Genomic DNA, 25,795 nt, shown 5'->3' on the forward strand with positions numbered 1-25,795 from the left:
AAGGCATTCGCAAAATTCTAAAACATTTTAATGAGACAATTTACTGATAATACTAACATATTCACAAGGGATGGTCCCCAAACACGTGTGCTTTAAGGTTAGTCTTACAAACTGGAGAGACAGATTTCTAATTTCCTCTGCTGGATCGTAATTTTGGCCATTACAATAGTCAGTAAAAATAAAAATAATATAATATATATATATATATATATATAATACACACACACACAGTCAATAGTTGACACACCTACTCATTCCAGGATTTTTTCTTTATTTTTAGTATTTTCTACAATGTAGAATAACAGTAAAGACATCAAAACTATGAAATTACACATATGGAATCATGTAGTAATCAAAATATTTTATATTTGAGATTCTTCGAAGTAGCCACCCTTTGCCTTGATGACAGCTTTGCACACTCTTGGCATTATTATCCCAAGCAGCTTCATGAGGTAGTTACCTGGAATGCATTTAAATTAACAGGTGTGCCTTTGTTAAAAGCTCATTTGTGGAATTTCTTTCCTTAATGCATTTAAGCCAATCATTTCTGTTGTGACAAGGTAGGGGTGGTGTACAGAAGATAGCCCATATTATGGCAGGAACAGCTCAAATAAGCACAGAGAAACGACAGTCCATTACTTTAAGACATGAAGGTCAGTCAATCTGAAACATTTCAAGAACTTCAAGTGCAGTGGCAAAAACCATCAGGCGCTATGATTAAACTGGATCTCATGAGGACCGCCACAGGAAAGGAAGACCCAGAGTTACCTCTGCTGCAGAGGATAAGTTCTTTAGCGTTAACTGCACCTCAGATTGCAGCTCAAATAAATGCTTCAGAGTTCAAGTAACAGACACATCAACTGTTCAGAGGAGACTGCGTGAATCAGGCCTTCATGGTCGAATTGCTGCAAAGAAACCACACCAATAAGAATAGACCTGCTTGGTCAAAGAAACATGATGGAAATCTGTCCTTTGTTCTGATGAGTTCAAATTTGCGATTTTTGGTTCCAACTGCCATGTCTTTGTGAGACAGTAGGTGAATGGGTAATCTTCACATGTGTGGTTCCCAACATGATGCATGGAGGTGGTGTGGTGGTGCTTTGCTGGTGACAGTCAGTGATTTATTTATAATTCAAGGCACACTTAACCAGCATGGCTACCACAGCATTCTGCAGCGATACACCATCCCATATGGTTTGCGCTTAGTGGGACTATCATTTGTTTTTCAACAAGACAATGACACAACACACCTCCAGGCTGTGTAAGGGCTATTTGACCAAGAAGGACAGTGATGGAGTGCTGCATCAGATGACATGGCCTCCACAATCACCCGACCTCAACTCAATTGAGATGGTTTGGACCGCAGAGTGAAAGAAAAGCAGCCAACAAGTGCTCAGCATATGTGGGAACTTCTTCAAGACTGTTGGAAAAGCATTCCAGGTGATGCTGGTTGAGAGTATGCAAAGCTGTCATCAAAGAGTGGCTACTTTGAAGAACCTCAAATATAAAATACATTTTGATGTAACTTTTTTGGTTACTACATGATTCCATATGTTTTATTTCAGTTTTGACGTCTTCACTATTATTATTATACAATGTAGAAAATAGTAAAAATAAAGAAAAAACCTTGAATGAGTAGGTGGGGCCAAACTTTTGACTGGTACTGTATACCATAAAAAACAATGGCATATAACAGAACTCTATATAATAATTGCATTCTATTTTTATTTAAATCCCCCTGGAAAAATGCTTATAAACAACATTTGATCATTCAGCTTGAATGTTTCAGAAAAGGTTTTGAGTGAGTTTTTAGTATTAGAAATCAACCATTTTATTAATTGCTCAACATGGCGATCTTGAATAGTTTTGTCGAGTTGTAATTGCATCTGCGGACATTTTTTTATTTCCGTTTTCCTTTTGCTACGCAAGTATGCAATGTATATATTAGGCTTAATTAAACAATAAGCCTCGAGGGGGTGTGGTATATGGCCAATATACCACAGCTGAGGACTGTTCATAAGCATGAGGCAACGCGGAGTGCCTGGATACAGCGTGGTATATTGGCCATATACCACAAGCTCCAGAGGTGCCTTATTGCTATTATAAACTGGTCACCAACATAATTAGAGCAGTAAAAGTAAATGTTTTGTCATACCCGTGGTATACGGTCTGATATACCACAGCTTTCAGACATTCAGCATTCAGGGCTCAAACCATCCAATTTATAATAGGAATTATACAAGCCGTGTATCATCAACTTTATCCATCTATGTATGGACGCAACCAGGGTAAGCTAAAAATTATCTGTTAAGTGTTTGGGTTATAACAAATTACGAAGTTAAAATACAGAAAGACTTGTCGACACCCCAAACCGCACAGTAACGCAACGCCCCATTCCCTTTGAAACTGGTGCCTGATTCACACTACAGGACCAAAAGGAGCCAACCCGAGCTGTACTGGGTCAGCCTTATTACACGTCCACCCACCATAGTTGTTGGGACCATGATAGAAAATACAATGTGAAAAGAAAATATCCACGCCTGCATAATATGGTTTGGGTCGGCCCTATAGTGTTAATCACACACTTGAGTGCTACACTGGCATCAACAAAAAACAATGGGAACTTGAAGAGGAACAAGTCATAGGACAGCAATGGTCTGCCAGTTATTTAAGTAGCAAGGACATCTGTAGTCGTGTAGCCAAGTTGTAGCCTGACATTCCTGTAAAAGATCATGAAAACAATCAGTTCAAAGAGAGAGAAGGCTTGAAGACTTCAGTGAGTGAATTATATATATTTTTTCAATTGTAATTATATGGTGCTATCAAACTGTGGCCACTATTGAATGAGTGCAGTTCTTCATGTGTCCCATTCGTCTCTCCTCTTCAGGTGGCTCAGTGAGTTCTGAGTCAGAGGAATCCTCTTTCCCTGGCCTCTTGAATAACCAGCTGGGACACAGGTAGTGTGGATGGACTCAATAGAAAGACTGGGAGGAACATTTTATTTCACGAAACTGATGAGAATGACCAGCAAGACTGTTGTGACATTATCAACCACTAGAGGGAGCGCTGTACTGTGTTCCCTCCCTATTGGTGCTGGATGAAAATGTAAAAGCCTTTCTCACCTCAATGCCAACATTTGATGTAAGGACATTTCAGACAAAAAAAAAACTGTTTTAAAGATCCAGCTTGAAGAAGCATCTGTCTTTACTGATCTCACTAATTTCCTTAACACCAGCACTCCGCTGTACATGTTATCAAATCAGTCATACATACATATGCATCTAACCTCTCTGGTCCACCATAAGGAGAGAAAAATACATGTTTTTGACACCTGCTGCACTTCGAGACAGTTTCTTACTTTTTTTTTGCAAAAAGTGTTGAGACAGAATTTATGCAACTATGAAGTAGGTGGGAAAGTAGCAGAAGTCTTGCCTCCATTAGGAATATATATATTTTTTTTACTGATGAAATAAATGAGGAATCATTTGTCAATTTAGTGCAGTTTCATGCCAGTCTGTGACAATGTGGTAGCAAGCCATTGTAAATATGAATAGGAAGAACCCATGTCTTCCTGTACATAATTCACTAAGGATAAGGCAATATTATTACAACCATACAGCTGCCACTTTGTTTTTGATGATCAAAACTGGATTTGTTTGTCTCTAACGATATTTAAAACCTTTCATCTTAAGATAAACATACATTTTAGTCTTAGCATATTTCACTCAGTTTAGTACATTTTATTAAATTATTACTGTCTGGGGACTCTAAAATCGTTTTGTTTTCTCATTTGTATAACGTCATGAATGACATGTGAACATTAATCTTTGCATCATTTTGTCCTGTTTGTGATACAGCAACTACATAGCCCTTCATTTGACAAGGGTACTCTTTACTAGATGGGTGATTGTCCTGTACGGTTGAATAATGGTTGAATGTGGAAAAGCATTTTGTGCTTGCATGTTTTCTGTAATAAACAATAATGAAACAAGCAAACCATGACATCCTTGTATTGATTTCTTAAACTGAGACTCTGCACTATGCAGTGATCACAAGCACCAACGTGAACTAAAGACATTGCAGAGTGAGGCCCGGTAGTTTAGTCATCCCAATACTGTGGTATACTTTGTATCTCTTGAGTCTACGTTAAAAGGCCACCACACCTGCTGTAGCGGTCAGAAACGTTGTGAGGGCGTTCCATCTCTCTGCACTCCCAGGGCTCTGGATACCATTCTGCGGGCCACCGCTGAGTCTGTCCGTGGCCTCTCCTTCACCGGCTGGATAAACTCTGGGAAATACAGAATCATTTTATATTATAGTATGGAATAAAGAGATAACATGCAAATAGTATGGTACCACCAAGTTATAGTTACTTACAATGAAAACATTTACCCAAATAGAAGATACCACTTCATTTAAATATTTTTTTCTTAGTGCTACTGTATGGAGGTAACAAGGACAATACCAGCACGTCTTATGGCTTTCCCTTTGGCCTTCTTGCTCCCGTCAGACAGAGTGCACGTCTTCAGGAGAGGGTGCCGAATGGAAAGTGCATGGAGGGCTAAACACAAACACAGGGTTGAATCAGACTCATCTCTGATGTCATAAGAAAGAACACCAACTTCTCCTCACCTAAGGCCAGTAGGTCACACAACCAACTCCAATTTCTAATGTGCCAAAAGAAACTCGTGACTCATCTTGGACTTAAATATCCCTCAAAATATGAAAAAATAGATACACTCAAAAACCATACCTGCAGATTGACTGGAGAACACGCCCAGGGCGTGAGTGTTGTCCACCCACTTAATCTTCATGCCTTCGTCGCTGGAAGACAGAGACAAGACTGGGAGAGTTAGACAGCCCTTATGAGTGTGCTGTGGGCTTTAATTAGAGGCATGGGGAGGCTTTCACCTGTGCTGTGGGGCAAAGTTTCCCCTAGGTACAGATCTACGATCAGCTTCCCCTCCCCAATCCCAACCATCAGTTGGATTTAAAAAAAAAATGATCCAGGATCAGCGTCTCGGGGAAACATCACCCTACTCTTGAGGCTTTTACCTGTAGTCTGCAAAGGCATCCAGCAGGTCGCCTGTTTTGAACATGGCAGGGAAGTCGTAGATCTCGATGACGTGGCCAAATTCGTCCTGGTTGATCCACACGTTCTCGAAACAAGAGTAGTCGTTGTGGGCGTGTTCGATGGCCACGTCAGTCTCTGTCAAGTGGGCCTTGATCTGACGAGAAATTCAGCCAGTTATTGAGATATAGCAACCTATGCCAAATAAGTGTTTCTCATTAATCCTTTTACATATACAAAATGTGAAATATAGCTTATACATTATCTGTGGACACCCCCCACCCCATTCCCTTTAAAACAGATGCCTGATTCACACTATAGAACCAAAAGGCTAGCCTACACCTAAAACTATATAGTCTATTTAACTTGAGGACAATCCATAATGTCACGGTAATTTTTGTACCATTTTCAAACGGATTTACAAAACCAAAAATGTTAAATCTCATAACTGAAGTCTTTTGAAGAAATGAACAGAAATGATATAATCCCCATAGATCAACCCCGCCAGTCCATTGTCATGGAATTAGTCTGGACTTCACCACACTGTACCTCTTGGCTAAAATCAACAGCATCGCTAGCAGCATCCTTGGCTGGTGTTGTATGAGAGGCATGGTGTTGGTGGGAGGTCACGTTGCTACTGCCCACAGACGACTCCTCCGTCAGCACCTCCTCCGCTACATGCTCCTCCGCTACATGTTCCTCCTCCTCCTGGGCTTCCCTAGTCTGGTGCTCCAGGGTCAGGGCCATGAAGTAGGACACAGTCTGGCCCCAGGCGGGGGGGTGGGGGCAGGGCTCCTCTGCTGAGAAGCGAATGAAGTCGTCCTCCTGCCCAGCGCTAGTGGTATTAGAAGGCACACTGTCCTGGTTGGTGTTGGCCTGCGTTTCTGACAGCGTTCCCTCCGTGGTGTCTGAGGAGCAGCAGGAGCAGGACTCTGAGGTGGAGGTGCATCCCGAGGAGGTGAAGCTGAGAGTGGGCAGGGGCAGGTCGAGGTCCACCCCTGCTGGTGGTCCGTGGAGATTACTGCCACTGTCCCGTTGCCTGTCCCTAGCCGCCCTTGGGACGTAGATGGCCTTGTCAGGGCGTTTGGCATTACCTCCACTCCGCTGGGCCAGGGGTCTGGGCTGGAGGTCCATTCTGCTGCTCTGCATCCCCATACCTCTCCTAGGAGCCTCATTGTAGAAACTGTCTGTGTTGCTTTCATCCCCCAGATCCAGCCTGGCACAGATAACACACTATACTAATGTCACCATGTAACGCTGTGAAATAAATGGGCAATAATTCACATTAAGATGCCCCTATACCATGTAGTTACTTTAGAACTACATTGGCAGCCAGACTTGGATCAATTTAATGTAGTGTGACCTGATAATATGGCATATGAATTTACCAGCTGTTTATCCAGGAAGTCCCATCGAGGTCAGAAGACTTATTTAACAAGATAGAACTCAATTTAAGACCTTGTGTGTGCTCTACCTGAGTTGCGAGTAGCAGACAACTACTCTGCGGCTCCAGCCCTCCCCCACGGAGAAGGTGGCGAGGTTACGGTGGTTCTCAGTGGTTTTGTGAATCAGGTAGCGAAGTCTGCTTGATAGAGGGGGGAAGAGTAGGGCACTGGGGAGGGAGGGGACAACACTCAAGCCAAAGCTTATTTAGGGTGACATCCAAGATGTGACTTTGGTGACATCAACTCAGATAGACTTTGATCACCTGTAGGTGCATTATGATCTGTGACACCTAGCTAAATGCAATTAATACACATTTACGTGAAATGGCGTTGACAGGGAATGTGTCCCACAAAAAAATGGACAAGCCCTCAACTTATGTTTGTGACAGAATGCAGGAAATGGCAGCTTACCTTTTCTGTTTCTCTCTCTGTAGGTAAGCATCCAGTTCGTGCAGGACTGTGTGAACAAATTCATTTTCTTGCTTGGGAAGATAACAGCCATCGAAACAAGGAAACGCCAGGGTAGCGATGTTGGCACTTTGTAGCTGCAAAATAATAGTCTTTCATCATCAACGGTGGTGAGGCAGTTGACTCAGTGCGACAACCGTTCATATATATACAACTCAGTGTGGTTACAAAAACCAAATCCTACATCTAGCAAGCACTGTAAGACAACATTTCCAGAATTACGTTAAATTCGCTATCAGCTAAATCCCACATTTACAGGGGACGGTAGCTTTGTCCAATATTATATCCACTGCACTGCCCATACCAGGGTTCTCCATCCCGGTTCATTTGTTAAACCTTTATTTAACTAGGCAAGTCAGTTAATAACAAATTCTTATTTTCAATGAGGGCCTATGAACAGTGGGTTAACTGCCTGTTCAGGGCCAGAACGACAGATTCGTACCTTGTCAGTAACCTTTCGGTTACTAGTCCAACGCTCTAACTACCATGGAGCGCTACCCTCCTGTAGATTTTCCAGTTGTTATTGACCTGATTCATTTCATAAACCAGCTAATTATTAGAATCACGTGCGCAAGATTAAGGTTGGAGCGAAACACTACAGGACAGTCCTCCAAGAACAGGGTTGGAGATCCCTGGCCCAGTGTTCCGTTGCTAAGTTTAGCTAGCTAACTCTGCTATAGCTAGCTAGCAAATGCTGAACATAAGCTATTCAATCAAGCAGTTTCACTTATGCAATTATAAAATCTGACATTTTGTTCTAACCTTTAGTTTGGCAGTTAAAAAGATGCCCAAGTAATAAATTACCAAGAAAAAAAGTTGAGAAATTATTCCAAAGCACACAGCAAACGCTTGAAGAAAACGCAGCCAGCCCCTTCCAAATAATTATTGCAGGTTCCATCTCAGTGTAATTGTGCCCCCTTGCGAATAGGCGCAGAATGCATTCATAAACTATTTCATTATTGCTAACTAACGATGACTCGCTCCATTGATCGTAGGATATTGTTGACTAAATTAAAAATGTTATTCACTCATTTGCAGTTTGTCTAGCTGTGGTCACTGGTTATCTAGTAAAAAAAAAAATACAATTATGTAATGTGAGCTATATTTAATTGAGTATGGCTTCACAGATTATTCAAGAAAATAGTTTATTTGTAGATCCACATTACATATAATAACAAGAACAAACAATAGATTGGCTTTTAATTCCTGTCTTGGGATTCAACGCATGCTCAAGGTTTCTGTGGTGGATTTGCGGTCAATAATTATTTACACATATTGGACAATATCAAGGATAGGGGGTAGTCTAGAAACTCCATAATTATGTTGAACCACAGTCAGGGTTGGAGTCACAATTCCTGTCAATTCACATTTAGTCAAGCTAAATAAATTAAAACTAGCTAATGTGAAAACCTGATTCTTATTGGCAATAACAGGCAACCTGTGTGCTTAAACACTGGCAAACTGTCACTATAGAACAGAAACCATAATACAAACCCACACAACGCTGCATACGAAACAAGTTCACATCAAATAGCCTACAAGGTGATCAAAAGTACACACACCAAATCAATATGTTATCTTCTGACAATTATACTGAACAAAATTATAAACGCAACATGTAAAGTGTTGGTTCCATGTTTCATGAGCTGAAATAAAAGATCCATACAAAAAAAACATTTCTAATTTTGTGCACACATTTGTTTACATCCCTGTTAGTGAGCATTTCTCCTTTGCCAAGTTAATCCAGCCACCTGACACTTGTGACATATCAAGACACTGATTAAACGGCATGATCATTACACAGGGGCACCTTGTGCGGGGGGTCAATAAAAGGCCACCAAAATATTGTCAAAACAATGCCACCAATGTCTCAATTGGCATGCTGACTGCAGGAATTTACACCAGAGCTGTTGCCAAATAAGTTAATGTTCATTCCTCTACCATAAGCCGCCTCCAACATTGTTTGAAGAATTTGGCAGTACGTCCAACCGGCCTCACAACATGTAACCACGCCAGCCGAGGCCCTCCACATCCGGCTTCTTCACCTACGGGATCGTCTGAGACCAGCCACCCGGACAGCTGATGAAACTGAGAAATATTTGTCTGTTATAAAGCCATTTTGTGGAGAAAAACTCATTCTGATTGGCTGGGCTTGGCTCCCCAGTGGGTGGGCCTATGCCCTCCCAGGCCCACCCATGGATGCGCCCCTGCCCAGTCATGTGAAAACCATAGAGTAGGGCCTAATTATTTTATTTCAATTGACTGATTTCATTATATGAATTGTAACTCAGTAATTTTGTTGAAATAGTTGCATTTATATTTTTGTTCAGTATACATACAAAAGGAGCAGCAACATTTTAGCTAAAGCTTATAGTTGGTTTTTGAGAAGTACAACTTAGAAGTACCTGAAGTAGCCAACCATAACTCAGAAAATGTGCTGTGTTACTGTACATCGTTATCGTTTGTAAACTCCAGGAACGAGAATCCATGAGTTTGGAACATGCTAGCACTGCCCCATTCCCTCTCATTGTATTTGCTAAAGTAAACATCTGAATTGTGGCGGATTACAGTTTCTCCTGGCCCATAGACTACTGTCAAGTTAAGGAACCATTTGACTAATTATGTACATTTTGGTGAAGCAGAGAGGATATTTTAAAACACAGGTTTAAAAACTGTGGGTGAAATATACCTTTAAGGGCTATTTGCATTGACCTATTACACAGTGCACCTTTAATTACGAGTAAGGGTTAAAAAATGGCAATATAAAACAAAATGGCACCCTTCATACTAAAGGTGTGGTCTTGCTTAACTAGAATAAGACTTTTCACGTTAAAATGAATCAGCTCAATAAACATGTAAAAACAGGGAGTGTTGGTCTCTCTGGAATATAGGCTACTAGCGCACATTTCCCATCTCGTATGTGAAATAAATAAAAACAATTATATCTAATTGTACATCCATAAGGAATCATTGATGGTGTGGTGAGACAATTGGGAAGCACCAGGTGAAATAGGCCATCCTGCATAAGAGCAAAAACAAAAACACTTCAAATTAACAATAGTGTGAAGGTAGTCCTGACAGCTGGAGGCAGGGAGCAGTGGAATTGTCAAATAACATTGCTTATCTGAACATTGCTGCTCATTAACCATAGGGAATGTAAGTCCAGACATATCATTTGACAGTATCTCCAAGTCAATATTATTCTATTCTTTCTAGTTATTTAGACACTAAGCTCTTGTGAGGTTGCTATGAAACGTATTTCCATTGGTATACCCTGTTAGAGTTAACAGGATGAGAGAACATGTTATTTAAATGAGGTGAATGTCAGAGTAAACACTCACCTTTGGTGTGGTTTATCTTCCGGAGCTAATGCTTCGATCCTCAAAGATGGTGATTTCAACCTGGGGAGGGGTTAGTTAAGGAAGCTGGGATCCAGCAAGAAATGCAAGACAGTTACACAAGAAAGGTCTAGGTATGCATCCCAAATGGCATCCTGCTCCTTTTACAGTGCACTACTTTTAACCAGAGCCAAAGGAAAATATAAAGGGATTATGGTGGCATTTGGGAAGAAACCTTTGTTAGTGTGAGCCTCTGGGACAGTAAAGGATACAACCCTGAGACCTCTCTCTATTGGGTCCGTAAGCAGCAGTCCCAGAGGAGCGTAGATCTTCTCATTCTGCTCCTTGATGAACCTAGCGATCTTCTTCAATACCTAGAGACAAAGAAAGTAAGCCCTTTCACCAATTCATGGCTTGGCCTAAAAAATAAAATTAAAAAATACACCTAATATGGCCACGTCATAAAACATAGGTTCAGTCCCAAATGACAACATATTCCCAATATAGTTTGTGCACTACTTTAGACCCTGGCCCACAGGGACTAACCCTTGGCCTGCATACTTCTATGGAGAAGACTGAGGGACCTACTTTCTCATAATGGGTCTCCATACAGAGGAAGATCGTGTAGGCGGTCATGCAGGCCAAGCAGCCCTCCAGGTAAGACTTGCCACCAATTTTCTCAGCCTCAGCATAGAGGTTGTTGAGCGTCTGCATCGTCTCCTCAAACTGTTGCCTGTCAACCTGAAAAAAAGTATGCCCATCGACCCCTCAGTAAGAGCTCTGCACGACCAAAGTCACTGAGCAATAATGGAAAAGTACACTGACTACACAAACTGAAGGAATGTATGACAATTCTATTTGAACAGCGGTCTGCTTAGTAGCTGTGTGTGTGGTCGACAGCCGGGGACAAGATGGCGGAGTGAGTGGTCGCTTTAAACTGAGCTCCTGAACTTTAAAATGGAATTCAAGCCCTAATTTGAGTTTGAGGAGGATTACAGTTAAAACATTGTTGCTGTCTTTTTTGCATTTTTTATTAGTTTGATGGTTTACTGAATCACTTTTCCACTTTATTATACGTCAAGCAAGTTCAGCCAACCCTAGCTAGCTAGTATTGTAACATTAGCGGAGATGGAAGCTAGCAAAATGTAGAGGGAGCTGTCGTAATCGAGGTAGATCCTATCAACTATATGGAATATTTTGAAACTACCCCAGAAGTAACGGTACAGAGGTCGGAGGAATTAGTCTTCGGTACAGTGTTCAAATAACCCCTTCGAAACCCTTCAACCTGAAGAGACTATGAGAAAGTGACCCCGGGCAGGCTCAACCATCCCGGCCTATCACCAATGATAACATCTTCGAGGCAATCCAGGGTTTAAACAAGAAATTTGACGAACAAGATCGGCTTAATGGCTTTGAGAGGTTTCATAAAAATACCCTCCCAATTGCAAACGTTTCCAAAACTACAGAGTTTAATGCAGCGGGCATTAATATTACCAGATGATGCAAAACTGTTGAAAAATAAAGTTGATGCCCTGACAAAAGAAAACGAGGAGCTGCCCACAGCCAGTGCTGAACAGGATCGATACAAGTGCCGATGAGGGCTGAGACTGAATGGGCTACCTGAAACTGATGGTGAGAATATCAGAGGAATTGTGATTGACATTATTGGGAAGGTTTGTTCCATATCCCCGATACAACATCTACCGCGATGTTCAGGGTACACCGTCTCGGAGATAAGAGAAAGGAGAAGACACAGACAGGTCATCATTATGTTTGCGTTGAGGAACGTGGGAGTCGAGGTGTGGAGAGCTGCCAAACTTACGCCGATCTGCAAGGAGATGGGCATTCGCTTTGCAGAAGATTTGAGCAAGCGCAACAGGGATGCCTTTTCGAAGCTGTGGCCACAAGTGGATGAGGCAGGGGGGGGGGGGGGGGGGGGCCTTACTGTCATTGACGGCCACAGGGTGGAGCTAAGTGACTGACTGATTTTGCTTTACGAGTTGGCCTGCTTATACGGTAGTAGGCTAATGAAACCATATACCGTTTCAACTGGTAAGTTTATTCATGCAATCGTTTATCTGAACACCGCATATATGTGATATTGCATAGGGCCATACTGTTCGGAGTGGTGAGTTTTGGATATGAACATTAACCAACGTAAGCACACTGTGGTTTTTGTTTCTCATTTGATGGCTTACTAAGATATCCGTTTTTATTCATTGTGTTTGAAGATCGATATTATGTAAGTAAATCTCCATTTATTTTTCATATGGCTTGATTAGCTTTCAGCAACGTATTTATTAAGTTTGAGAGTTCAATTGAAGATCTAATCTATTAATATAATATGTGCTATTACACAATCTATCCATTTATTTTCCTTTTTATGGTCGTTACTGTTCGTCAAGAATTTTTGAAAACGTATGCTACCTTTAGATTATTCAGGGTCCCTGTTTATTCTAGACAACCCTATTTCTCTTTCATTTTTATCCTTGCATACCAGCGGTTTACAGAACAGCTTAAAAACGCAAGGCACATTTTTTTTGTGTAAAGATTCATTAAAGTCCAATTACTTTTTTTTATTTCAAGAGACACATTCCTCAGATGCGGACTTAACATTTTTACAGTTTTAGAAATCACGTTACATATAGGTAAATATTTATGGTTATTACATACTGCCAAAAAATTGTTTAACATCTATTAGTAAAGTCTTAATTGAGTTGAAAACAAATATTTTACAGATAACATTTCTGGAGATGATTATAATGTTGCTCTTGATGCTCCTTTCTGATATTTAGCGTTCACAGAATCAAACTTAAAAACAATTTTCTTGGTTCAACTCTACAACTAGCGACAGACAATTAAAATCTAGAATTGATTGTTGGTTGCTATCTTCCAATCTTATGAATCTTGTATTTCCTCAGATCCCCTGACACACCATTGTTCCATTATTCTTTCCTTTTGATAATGACAAGATATTTACTAAAGCATACTGGAAATGTAACCCTTTTCTTTTAAAGAAAAGTCATTTTGTTTATAGACTAAAACTCTTATCAGAGAGACCTGCCTCTATTATGCTCTCTCTTCTACTAACAAATGGGAAATGATTAAATTCAGAATTTGATGTCATGCCATCACTACTGGTAAAATGCTAGCTTAGAAAAGATTATCCAAGCAGATGGATATTATTGTTGTTATTAACAGGTTGAGCAATAAACTTGATTTAAATCAAGATGAAAAGCAGAGCTTGCTAAATGCCCATGTGAACGACATATACAACGATAAGGCACAGGGTGCCTTCATCCGTTCAAAGGCCAAATGGATTGAAAAATGTGAAAAAAAGCATCTTATTTCTTTAATTTGGAGAACAGTAGGCAGACTAGGCATAGTATTACATCCATTTATGTAAGTGACAATATATCTGATGATCTTGAAGTGATTAATAAGAAAAATACTCTTTCTACAGTTCACTATATCAATCACATCTTTCAGAAGGCGACTTGGATTCCTTTTTTGATTCAGTTAATAACTCTATTTAGCCTATAGAAAGGTTTAAGAAATTATGTGATTCTGATATAGATATTACTGGAGTTGGACCAAGCCATTAAACAAATGCCTATAGGTAAATCTCCTGGGCCGGATAGCCTGACTCCTAGCTACATTTTTGGCCTGATTGTAGACAAAGCAATAACTCTCTAAGTGGGTATTGCTAATGCTATCTTACCTCCTTCGAGACAGGGACTAATAGTTCTTATACCCAAACCAAAGAAGGACTCTTTACCTGGACAACTGGAGACTTAGTCAGTCGCCAACAACGTGATGGAAGTTACTAGCCCATGTCTATGCCAAAAAAATGAATAAAAGGCCTTGATGATATCAAAATCAGTGAAACTCAAATCAGCCTTCATTAAAGGAAGGAGTATCCATAACCATATACGATTGGTTTTAGATTTGATGATGGCTTTATATTGTTTTTAGATTATAATTTTTTTGTTAAAGCTTTTGACACTTTAGAACACAACTTTTTTTATTTAGAACTCTCTACTTTTGGGTTTGGGGAGAATCTCTGTAAAGTGATAAGGGTGATATTAGCAGTTCGGTGGGTATGAGTAATGGCACATCCCCTTGTTTCTCTATTGCCAGAAGAATTAGACAGGGTTGCTCAATATCCCATCTTATTTATTTTAGCCACAGATTTACTAGCTGTTTTTCTTAAGAAATCTGAGAATTTAAAAAGGGTTCTTTTTGGTAAAGATATAAATATCAGTCAATTTGCAGATGACACTGCTCTTTTCCTAAAGGATAGAGTGGCTATTCCCTTGGCTATTGACAGAATCAAGAAACGTTCTATTGCCTCTGGGTTGACTCTCAACCTTAATGAATTGGTATGAGATCACATTTGTTGCTGTGACTCTGTCAACATTGCCTCCATACCGGTTAAAAGGGAAGTTTAATATTTAGGAATTGTTTTCACGAAAAATGTATCAGATAAAGAATCTTTAAACATCGATAACAGGATTAATGCCATGAGTTTCATTAAGTCAGTGGCTGCAATGTGATCTTAAATTTGGGTCGTATTCTTTTGTCCAAGACTGATGGTTTATCTAGAAATATTTACATAAAGGTAAACAACACAAGTCAGTCCCTTTTACTTTCTTCTACAATTAGTGAAAGACTATGATCGTGGAGGTTTACAAGCTTTTGATTGTTATTAGTGGGTGCTTTTAGAATTAAATGGTTGAAATTGTCTGTCTAATCCTACCTCTGTGGTATCATATCCCTAACAATCTGTTTATTAAACTTGGTAGACTTGAATTCCTAATGAAATGTGATTGTGAAGTTTCACCAGCAAATTCAATTTTTCAGGAACATTTGCCCCCCACAAAACATTGATTTGCAATAAGTGTTATTAAAATGAATAGGAAATCCATTTTCAAATGCCTTTGGTTTGACAAGGGTATTCATGTTGAATGTGATTTGGTAGACAACAACTGGGGAGTTTTTGCAGTTTGAGTTTGTTGGTAAATTTCAGGTTAATATTACTCAGAGAGAATATATGAAGGTTTGCAAAGCAATTCCACTTAATTTACTTGGACTTATTAAGAACACTTATTAATGAGGTTGTTCCCTCTTTTCCAAGTTTTCAAAATAATAACTTGAATCTTATGGATAAAAAAAAATCCAACAATAAGTGGATACAATTGGGAGGTAATTTGGTAATTTTTGGTGATTATAATTCAATATATTGCTATGGAAGTAACCTTCTCATGCTATGGTCAAAAGTTAAAGAACCTAATTTTAAAATATTTTCTTTGCATGATGCTTATCCTTGCAATTCCGATCATAACTATTTTATTAATATTATTATTCTTGTGGCCAAATAACATTCACAAATGTAAATGGGCTGAAACAACCCTTATTTTGTAAAAAAAAAAAATCCCATTGAACTGTTACAGTTTTATAAATCCCTCAAAGTTGTGAAACTTAAACATTATTAGAGGTCATGTCTCTAAATGTCTGTTAATGTCTCATTGCCTTATTAAGGCAATGAGACATTAATGATGTCCTGAAATATTAATTGTTAGTTGTTAATTGTTAGTGTTGCAATTTAAAATAAATATTATATATGTATATATATTCTTTAAAAAAAATATATATATATATAAATCAATTTTAAAGAACGTAAAAAGTGTGTATGGTCTCATACCCTAGACTCCAGCTCAGAGGGAAACTTGGTCTGGAACCTGCAGATTGTACCCGAGTTGTAGTCCCTCTGGACATACACTTTGGAGGCGAGGGCTGCTTGATGTTGTAGGTCCTGCAAGTTGTGCGCCTGAAAGCATGAATTGAATAAATATCATGGGATCATTTGTGTCCATCATTAGCCTAGTTAAATTAACCTTAAAAGCTATCTAGCTAGCTACACAGAAGGCTCAGTTTGGACATTGGGCTAGCTAACGTTAGCCATATTTGTTGACAACATCTTGTTTGGCTAGTAAACCAAGCACCACAGTACAGGCAGCCACCAAATTATGAAATGTATATTCAATTAGTTAGACAGGCCTTAGTTGTCAATGCCTAAATACAGTTAAAACGATCAATGTAATTTACCTCAGCCATAGTGGACGTTTTCCTTTCAGCTAGCTTCTTCGGGTAGTACTTCCGCCCAGACTGAACGCTTCAATGAGTACGCTGCCACTCGTCTTTTTCCTTCTGTGGCGTTTATATGGTGGTTGGCTCCCAACTTTACGGTGCATTATCACCACCAAATGGACTGAAGTGTGGAACAGAGACAGTGAAGGTCTAAATCCTACCCAATATTATCATTTATGTTTCCTTTATTTAACTAGGCAAGTCAGTTAAGAACTAATTCTTATTTTCAATGACGGCCTAGGAACAGTGGGTTAACTGCCTTGTTCAGGGGCAGAAGGACAGATTTTTACCTTTGAAAACTCGCAACCTTTCGGTTCTCCCTAAGGAAATGAAATGCTCGATCCCCTGAAGATTTCTGAAGCAGTTAACTTAATCCTGGCTCTTTGACCCCATTACTCCTCAAATATAATAATTGCTCTCTTTCCCTCCCATATTTCTGAAACTGAAATAGAACATGTTCCACTGTCTCCATCTTCTGATAATGATCACACCTCCCAGTTTGATATGTTCACTGTTCTTATTAACCCCTTGGCTTCTGCTTTACTGATTGACAATTCCATCTCAACATTAGGATGTTTAAGAGCCTGCTTGGGGATAACATCCACCTCCTTCCACTCTACTCCCACATGAGCTGGCACCCAGAGGAACATCACAAATACCACCATCCGTTTCACCCTATACATGCACTGCACAATACATCCGGTCTGCTGAGACAAATGAATTAAAACTCATCAATTCAGCACAGACCAATCCAACTACTACTTGGTCTGGCCTCACCTCCTCCACACACTAATATGGCCAACAACTCCATTAAGTAAACAGAGAAATTATCCATTGCTGTCACTGCCACCTTAAACTGAGGAACACTAAAAGCTACACCTGACCTTGTTTTAAGGTCCTTCGGCGAATATAAAGAAAGTATTTTGTGTTCACTTACAACTGAATCTACTCCTTCCTCAACATCTCTTACCCTTTCAAGCAACCCTAGATATATCACTGGCTGAGGGAGAAACCAAGGGGCTAGCAGTTCAAATAAAAGCACGATACACACATGTAAGACTGAGGCTAACTAGTCTAGTTTCTGAACTTCATTAATCCTCTGCATAATCCTTGCAAGTCTACCCAACGGCATTTGTTTAATTTCAGGAATTTTGAAAACTCGATCTTTGCTTTGTCACAGGTTACAAACCTCCCTGCCTTTCGGGTCAGGATACTCTGAACAGGTAGGGTATGATGTTTTTCTTTTACTGCATATTGAACAGTCTGACCTGACTAGAACCTCATTCACGTGTTCCATACCAATTAGGTTGTGGCCCAAACATGACTTTACACTCAGCCACCTGGCTAAAAAATGAACACAAAAAGTGGTTTGATTTTCTGGAGTTTTTTTATTACATTCAATGATCTTCTTGAATTGGGTCAGCAACCATAAGAGTAGTGTTGGCCGCCTTCTAATCGAATAGGCCAAAGCCCATGTCGTCGTCCGAGCCCTCCTCAGACTCCTCCTTGGCCTCCTCCTTAGCGGCGGCTGGGGCAGCGGCAGTCTCGGCCACAGCCACAGGAGCAGCAACCGCGAAGGCAGTGGGGTCAGCCAGGTAAGCCTTCACCTGGGAAAAGAGGGGGTAGAGAAGCAATGTTAACTCAAATGTAGAAATCTATGGAGATAACGTGCCAATGGATGACCTGGTGTCTGAGACCAAGCGTCCCTGCCTGCCGTGGGATGCAGACAGACAGGGATAGTAGGAGACAGGTTGATGTGTGCAGGGGGAACGACAGAGCAGTACTGAACAAGCTGCACTGTAACTTATCCTGCAGCTGGGACACGCAATTGTGGCCTAATCAAGAATCAAACTGTGGCCCCCTATCCCTATGTAGATGTTACAATCAAGGATTTGACAGGCATAAGTGATGTGGTGAACATTCCTAACCTAGAGGGCAAGGTGGGACCACAACCATATTACTTATAAATTCTTTCAGACTTACAGCAACATCCCGAGGGCTAGGGTTTGTTTGTGGACTGGGCCAGCATTTGATCAGTCATCCATTTCAATATCATGTGGTCAAAATGTAGGTGGGATGCCATACCTTGTCTGCCAGGGGGAAGGAGTAGTCAGTCTCCACGGCAACAGCCAGGACTCTCTTGTAGCCGTTGATGATGGTGTGGGGGATGGAGGCCAGAGTCGGGTATCCGATCTCCAGACACACACTGGCGATGTTCCTCACACCCTGAAAGAGGACAAGTTGTGGCCAGGACAGGCATGACCGCGACTTTCAGCACTTCACTCAAGTCTGATTGTTTCAATACATATTTGCTAAATTTGTGTCTGAAACCAAGCGTCCCTGTCAGCTGTGGGATGCAGACAGACAGGGATAGTAGGAAACTAGTTGATGTGTGCAGGGGGAACGACAAGGCAGCACTGAACAAGTTGCACTGTAACTTATCCTGCTTCCTCAAACACTAAGAGAATACGTTCCTGAACTTGACAGCTAGAGTGTCGGTCCTTTTCAATGGATCATTTTCACTTGTTTTCAGAACATAAAATATTGAGACAAGACTAAGGAGGAAGGGGAAACTAATTAAGACTTAATGGGACACAGTACTACATTTTAGTCAGTTTCATTTACTATTCAAGGCATCAATAATAATAAATTGATTTTGGGTCATGGACGCAAAGTATTACAAGGCAGTGTGCACGCGCTTCCTCACCTCCAGGAACCTTGCGTGCAAAGCATCCTCAGTAATGTCGAGCACCTCAGGGCTATAGACACTACCGTTATCATACACCTGCTGGATGAGCAGACCGAAGGAAAAGGGCGAGATGTTCAACATGTTGAGCAGCGTGGCCTCACTGGCTCCCACCTTGTCTCCAGGCTTGATGAGCATCACATCGCTCTGTAGGGAGAAATGAAGGGATGAGACACTTCGTCTACAGTTTACTTCATTTTCCAAAACGCCCAATTGTTTTCTATAGAAGAAAATATTACAATACCAACCCTACACAAATCAGTACTTGTGTATTAGACACATGGAACACAACAAAGCCTAGCAACATGCTCAAAGTTACCTATCCAGCCAGCAACATGATCAAATCAGGAAACCCTTCAGACAAATACCTCAATGTCTTCAACTGAAAAGACACACTGCCCCAGGGAGCTGAACCCAGACACAGAACATGACCCTGACCCAGTGACCGCAGTGAGACTGTGTCCTGTTCTGACTTGTCATCGTCTCATCACTGAAGAACACCTCTTATTTAGAGGATGACAATGTAATTCCACTATCCCACTAGTCTAAAGTAGAGCCCACTAAGCATAGACTGGCTGAGCTACTGCCCGAGGACTTAAGACTGCAGTCGCCTGACTTACCAGGATTTCAATGGTTCCTCTGGAGATCTTGGTGGTGATGCCCAGGGCCTGGAAGAAGGAGGTCTTTTCAGGACCAAGCCCAGTGTTCTGGGCTGGCACAGTCACATCACAGGGGGCAATAGCGCCAGCACGTGCAGCAGCTGGTACCTGAGGGACAGAGGTTTGGAGGTTAGGGGGCAATCCAGCTATGGCTCCGATTTAAACAAGAGTGGAGACCATGGATACATCCCATGAGACTGAGCAAATTCAACAGGAAATTATGTTAGAGACCAAGCGTCCCTGTCAGCCGTGGGATGAAGACAGACAGGGATAGTAGGAAACTAGTTGATGTGTGCAGGGGGAACGACAGAGCAGAACTGAACAAGCTGCACTGTAACTTATCCTGCATCGTTATTTAATCTTTTAAGCAGACTCCTGAAACGGGATTTTACATCAAGGGCTATACCATTTATTACTATTTAATAATATTGTATGTGTTCCAAATGGCATCCTATACCCTATATAGTGCCCTGGTCAAAAGTAGCACTCTATAAAAGCAAATAGGGTGGCATTTTGGATAAACCCACCCCCCCAAGTTGACAATTTAACCCGAAGACCTGCGGTTCCAAATCAGTGCCTGGTCAGAAAGAACATTAACCTTGTTGGCCAGCAGCATGTCCCGGATCTCAGCCAGGTCCTCCTTGGTGAAGACAAAGCCCACATTTCCTTTGATGTGGGGCAGCAACCTGTGAAGACAGCAACGATGTCAACATTGCACATAAAACCGCAAATGACACAAATAGCAAGACTTTTTTATAAAGGGTAGATTTTTAAAAAAAGTTTCACCTAGCCATTCAGACCAAAATGTGTTCGTTTAAAACATACTTCTCCAGGGCAGGGTTGTTCTCCAGGTGGCCACGGATGGCTTTGCGCATCATGGTGTTTTTACCCATGAGCACCACAGCCTTCCCACGCAGAGAGAGACGAATGGCCTGCATCTGCTTCGAGCCCACATTGTCTGCACCCACAATGAAGCATTTGGGGTAGTCATCCAGCAGTTGCTGCAAAGAATAGCAAGTTAAGTCAAACAAGCTGTTCTAAATTCAGTTTGAGGAAATGTAAACCCTCTACCATTGTATAAGCAAAATATTTATCCAGTTCACTACTGTGCACGTGTGAGTCCAAGCATCCCTGTCGGCTGTGGGATGCAGACAGACAGGGATGGTAGGAAACTAGTTGATGTTTGCAGGGGAAACAAGAGCAGTACTGCACAAGCTGCACTGTAACTTAACCTGCTTTGTCAATGGCCAATCATAAGATGGGGGTCTATACTTCCAAGCACCATTGTTCTCAAAGTCAAGTGTTATGTCAACCTACAATGATTTTCATAAAATAGTTGGACTTCCACGTGGTCCTGTCTTCCCTCGGCATCTTTGCAGTGCTTCGAAGGATCGCTTTTACAGCTGGTTTAAAGACAGTATATTATCTAAGGAAAATAAAACATGATTTTAGACATGCAGCAGGTTCAAAATCAATCAATGACACCCATCAGTAACTAGTAACATAGTAACTAAAGCCATCTACCTGGCAGTCATTCACTCACTAGCTTCCAAGCAATAACGTTAGCCGTTTCACGGCAAAAAAAATGATTATTTAGCATCTAACGTTAGCTGACATTATACCAAGAGTATACCTTATCTCTATTGCTAGTTACGACTTGTATATGTACGTGGCTTTCTGATGAACCGGTATATTAGTAACAAGCTAACGTCAGCTGAAATGTAACAGAAATTATGCTGGCACATGGCGGTAATCAAAGTGCCAAGGAGGCCGCACAGACAAAATAGAATATAAACTAAGAATAACTCATAATTATGTTTCCATATTACCATAGTACTGTAGTTTATTGTAATTAACAAATTATTTTTCACCCAATATAGCAAAACATATTTTAACGTGTAATATACATGAAGACTCAAGCCGGTGAAAACCCCTTACCTCGCAGTAAGGACGCGTGAAAGAAAGAGAACGAAACAGGAAGCGAAAAAATAATATACAGCACAAACAGCCAATCACAAAAACTATTACGACTACTGTTACACAGACATGATTGGCCACCATCTGCGTCACTCATTTTGTCGGTTGCAACCTCTGGGTGCGTTCGTTTTATGGCCCTGTCCACACCGGCGGTGCTCTACCGGTGCGGAGCCAGCACGGCACGCAGATGAATGGTGACGGGAGCTTGTCAAGATCAAAGGAAAAATAGATGACGCAAATTATAAAATTAAACTAAAAAGGTCCATCCCATACCCATTTGCTTATAGTGTAAGCTCTGAGCATTTAATGTGTGTGTCTTGTGTAATCGAGACCAAAATCAATGACAGTGTCCGAAATAAAATGTATTTATTGGCATCCATCACATTTAATTAAAATGTATCAGCAATCAGGTACCATATAGCCATCCCAGAAAACACGACGACGGTACATGCGGAAATAAAACAGGTGAGAGGGAATGTAAAAAAAACAATCACATACAGTATGGGTGGGGGATAATTTATCTGAAGGGAACTAAGGGGATCAAATGATTAAAGTAAAAAGGCTGACTTTCCAATAAAAGGCAGAGAGTAGACTCCCCAATCAGACAGGTTGCCCCCCCCCCCCCACATAGGTCTGGAATTTCCGAGACTTCAGAGAGCAGAGAACTTAAGCAAATAAATGTAGGCTAAAAGCATGAATAAATGTAGATAAAGGAAAACAATTACAAACACAGGGTGAAAATAGTACTTTGAAGGGCCTAGAGATACAGCAAAGCAAACATGCATTCAAGCCTCTTTAAAATGGGCCCAGTTCCATTCCAACATTTGGGCTGGTGCCTAAACCTGAGGCCATAGCTACTCAAGAAATCTACTCTTTCCAATAATTTGAGGAACTCGTTCCATGTTGAAGTGTAACTGTCCAAGACTAGATTCAGGCACTCTGGCAGCACTTACACCGGTTATCATTGTCTGTGTCTCCAAAGCACGGCTAGAAAAGGCTACCAGAGTAATATTTCACAGCGCTTGATACATTATTTTGCACACTAACTTGATCATTCACTGAACAATTTAGGATTTACTGTCATAGAAAGAGAGCCTGACTTAAAGTAGAGTCAAAACGAAGTACTATTAACCCTACTTCTGTTACACCTATACATTTCAACATTTAGCAGCATTTCCTCAATTCCTCAATAACCAGGCTACGTGAAATGTGGATTCATCATGTTCATGTCAACCCATTTGCACTACTAGAGATACTCATGGATACTAATGGCACAGAAAGACTGAAAGTGCTTAAACACCCCATGTCTTCAGAGGGTTAAAGAAACCAAACCTTTCCAAACACATCAGAAATTGCATCCCAGCCTGGGGGCAGACCAAAAGAGTCACCCAATAGCAACATGTAGTAATTTTACAGCAACTGCAGACTATACTTTTGTTTGCCCCCCCCCCACCAAAAAAAACCAGGAGGTGCATTTGAAGTCTAAAATGGCTTCCCTATTTGTCTCGTCTTCATTTACACTTCATTGTAAGCTATTGGCTGAGTGACAACAATATTAAGGTTGTATTCCAGGTGTTTGTTTTCACCTGTCCAGTACTTTCACATCAGTGCATATGGAGGAAATTAGATAAAAGGAAGCCACTAATTGTTTGAGGTGCAATCCAGGACACTGGCTAGTGCAGCAATTGTTGTTCTGCTCCATCATAACGGCTTCACCAATCTGATTGGTGGACTTGGAAGTCCACCATATACAGTGAGCTCCAAAAGTATTGGGACAGTGACACATTTTTTTGTTGTTTTGGCTCTGTACTCCTTCTCTTTCAATTTGAATTGATACAATGACAGAGGCTAAAGTGCAGACTGTCAGCTTTAATTTGAGGGTTTCCTAGCATCCAATGATTATATCAAGCATGTGTGACTACAACTTTGTTGGATGCATTTGCTGATTCTTTTGGTTGCGTTTCAGATTATTTACCATACATTCCTTTTGGGCACAAAATGTAGTGTCATTTTAGAGTCACTTTTATTGTAAATAAGAATAGAATGTTTCTAAACACTTCTACATTAATGTGGATGCTACCATGATTACATTTAATCCTGAATGAATCGCAAATAATGATGAGTGAGAAAGTTAGACATACAACATTACAATAACAGGTGAGGTCAGAATCTTTTGGGGGTTATGATATTCATGCCTCTAACTTCCTCACTCATTATTCACAATTCATTCAGGATTATCCATAATCATGGTAGCATCCATGAGTTTTTTCCAATTGCTAACACACTAAAATTACATGCACAGCACAAATATTTAAACTGACACAGAGCAAAACCTCTTCTCGAGTCTTCAAAAGTCTAAACACATTTTCTGCTTTACAGACATTTTGCAATTCAAAATGGCACTTTTTAAATGCACTGCACACAGGGAGGGGGGGGGGGGGGGGAGAGGGTGAAAATGAGAGGTAGGGGTAGAGGAGTTCATGTCCAAAGACGACAACTTTCAAATGAAATCAGAGCAACCTTAGTTGATCATGTCATCAACCATGGGTTGCCAATGCGAGAGGCTGGACAGAGAGTGCAACCCAACTTGAGCCATTTTACTGCCGCCTGTGTCATCCGGACATTTAGACTGGAGTACAGGTATGTAACATTTCTTTCACACTATGTAGTACACCCTGTCATAGTGGATCAGTTGGGTGACACCTGTTTACGTCATGAATGGCTGATGTCATACACTAACTGCACAAATGTCTTGTAGAATTTACTCTACTGTGGGGGAAATATCTTTAGGCTGCATTGTCCAAGCCCTATATTTTTGTTTTGTTTTTCTAAAGGACTGTGCAGGCTATGGAATAGGCATGTGATGAGATTGATGTGGGTGCGTTTCAGGGATGGATAAGGCACTTCTTCCCTCGATGTCTGGCAAGGGAGGATATTGCCTGTGATGTGGATGAGGCGTTGTGGCCAGACCCAGCTGTGCGACAAGATGCTGCCTAATTATTTTTCTTGACTCTTTTTTTCAATATATTTTTTCTGCTATTTTCTTTTTCAGTTTACTGTTTTTTTGTGAGCACATTTTTGTTCAGTCCAAAGTAAATATATCTGCTGTGCATATGTTGCACTGACTTGTTTGGTAAAAAATAAAATGTTTCAACAGCATGTGTGTGTGTGTGTGTGTGTATCTGAAGAATTTTAAATAATTTGAACTATTATAGTATTATGGCAAAGCAAACTAAAGATGAGTGCTTTTCATTATGCCCAAGAGTGTGTAGGTGGTTAGGCAAAAATCTGGTAATATGAATGAATTGTGTTTGATTTTGGTTGCGTGAATTGTGTTAAGTATTTTGATAAAACCAGCCTAGTTTGCAAAAATGTGTTTTAGCAATTGGGAAAAACTAATGAAGTGTTTAGAAACATTCTATTCTTATTTACAATTAAAGTGACTCACATGACATGTTATTATTGCGTGCTCTAGGAACAGAAAGTGGTGTAATTTCTAAATGGTTCACCCGATATGGATGAAAATACCCTCAAATTAAAGCTGACAGTCTGTACTTTAACCTCAGTCATTGTAGCAAAGAGCTGAAATACAGAGCTAAAACAACAAATGTGTCACTGTCCCAATGCTTTGAGCTCACTGTAACTCAGTGTTAAAGAAATTGCATTAAGAAAATTGGGCATTAGCACAAATATCTTCATTCTTTCAAAGGGTTCAGAAATTAAAATGAAATGTATGTGTATATACCCTTAAAAATGATTTAGCATAAAAATATAAGCAATATGTGTAAAGATAAAATCTCTTCTTCAATGACGCAAATATGAAACACTACTAGGTCACTTGAAAACAAATCAGTATATCAATTACCAACAAAAACAAGCACTCAAACCTGCCCTATTGCAGTTATTTGAGATTAGGTTACAAAAGAGATCTAGGTGCCATT

The 25,795-nt window shown here is 40.5% G+C and overlaps 4 protein-coding genes and 4 non-coding genes across 16 annotated transcripts in view; 1 reads left to right on the top strand and 7 right to left on the bottom strand.

The window, feature by feature from the left end:
• LOC109891247 (lysyl oxidase homolog 2A-like) overlaps positions 1-3,588 on the top strand; it is a 74,568-nt gene extending 70,980 nt beyond the window's left edge. Inside the window, exon 14 of the mRNA XM_020483642.2 lies at positions 2,888-3,588. Within this exon, the coding sequence (XP_020339231.1) occupies positions 2,888-2,961 (74 nt within the window). The 3' untranslated portion in view covers positions 2,962-3,588. The remainder of the gene's footprint in view (positions 1-2,887) is intronic.
• r3hcc1 (R3H domain and coiled-coil containing 1) lies at positions 11-7,910 on the bottom strand. 6 transcript variants are annotated; one of them, XM_020483644.2, is made up of 9 exons: positions 7,747-7,878; positions 6,928-7,061; positions 6,546-6,683; positions 5,621-6,287; positions 5,056-5,228; positions 4,754-4,824; positions 4,466-4,561; positions 4,164-4,288; positions 1,820-2,720 (listed from the first exon to the last, which is right to left on the bottom strand). In XM_020483644.2, the coding sequence occupies exons 4-8, from the start codon at positions 6,224-6,226 to the stop codon at positions 4,176-4,178; spliced, it is 1,059 nt and encodes a 352-aa protein (XP_020339233.1). In that variant the 5' UTR covers positions 6,227-6,287; positions 6,546-6,683; positions 6,928-7,061; positions 7,747-7,878; the 3' UTR covers positions 1,820-2,720; positions 4,164-4,175. The 6 variants fall into 6 exon arrangements, with proteins under 6 accessions (XP_020339234.1, XP_020339232.1, XP_020339235.1 ...); XM_020483645.2 differs by having other exon boundaries at positions 11-4,288; positions 7,789-7,910; XM_020483643.2 differs by having other exon boundaries at positions 11-4,288.
• A 200-nt stretch (positions 7,911-8,110) lies between these two features.
• golga7 (golgin A7) lies at positions 8,111-16,961 on the bottom strand. 4 transcript variants are annotated; one of them, XM_020483651.2, is made up of 6 exons: positions 16,431-16,961; positions 16,027-16,152; positions 10,911-11,063; positions 10,595-10,696; positions 10,326-10,385; positions 8,111-9,072 (listed from the first exon to the last, which is right to left on the bottom strand). In XM_020483651.2, exons 1-5 carry the CDS (start codon positions 16,437-16,439, stop codon positions 10,338-10,340), a joined length of 438 nt encoding a protein of 145 aa, XP_020339240.1. In that variant the 5' UTR covers positions 16,440-16,961; the 3' UTR covers positions 8,111-9,072; positions 10,326-10,337. The 4 variants fall into 4 exon arrangements, 2 of the variants coding, with proteins under 2 accessions (XP_020339240.1, XP_020339238.1); XM_020483649.2 differs by having other exon boundaries at positions 8,111-10,003; positions 16,431-16,613; XR_004210073.1 differs by having other exon boundaries at positions 10,326-10,696; positions 16,431-16,642.
• Positions 16,962-17,840: 879 nt separating this feature from the next.
• Positions 17,841-21,940, bottom strand: LOC109891251 (60S acidic ribosomal protein P0). The gene is made up of 8 exons (XM_020483653.2): positions 21,816-21,940; positions 21,195-21,303; positions 20,703-20,878; positions 20,476-20,563; positions 19,839-19,985; positions 19,180-19,365; positions 18,558-18,698; positions 17,841-18,079 (listed from the first exon to the last, which is right to left on the bottom strand). The coding sequence occupies exons 2-8, from the start codon at positions 21,246-21,248 to the stop codon at positions 17,924-17,926; spliced, it is 948 nt and encodes a 315-aa protein (XP_020339242.1). The 5' UTR covers positions 21,249-21,303; positions 21,816-21,940; the 3' UTR covers positions 17,841-17,923.
• LOC116374267 (small nucleolar RNA SNORA63) lies at positions 18,159-18,287 on the bottom strand. The gene has a single exon (XR_004210136.1). It is a non-coding gene; the product is annotated as a small nucleolar RNA SNORA63 (small nucleolar RNA).
• LOC116374266 (small nucleolar RNA SNORA63) lies at positions 18,793-18,921 on the bottom strand. Its single transcript, XR_004210135.1, has one exon. It is a non-coding gene; the product is annotated as a small nucleolar RNA SNORA63 (small nucleolar RNA).
• On the bottom strand, positions 19,572-19,714 carry LOC116374264 (small nucleolar RNA SNORD15). Its single transcript, XR_004210133.1, has one exon. It is a non-coding gene; the product is annotated as a small nucleolar RNA SNORD15 (small nucleolar RNA).
• On the bottom strand, positions 20,098-20,226 carry LOC116374265 (small nucleolar RNA SNORA63). The gene has a single exon (XR_004210134.1). It is a non-coding gene; the product is annotated as a small nucleolar RNA SNORA63 (small nucleolar RNA).
• Positions 21,941-25,795: the final 3,855 nt, after the last annotated feature.

Source organism: Oncorhynchus kisutch, linkage group LG5 (genome assembly GCF_002021735.2).
Source record: "Oncorhynchus kisutch isolate 150728-3 linkage group LG5, Okis_V2, whole genome shotgun sequence".
NCBI classification, from domain to species: Eukaryota; Metazoa; Chordata; class Actinopteri; order Salmoniformes; family Salmonidae; genus Oncorhynchus; species Oncorhynchus kisutch.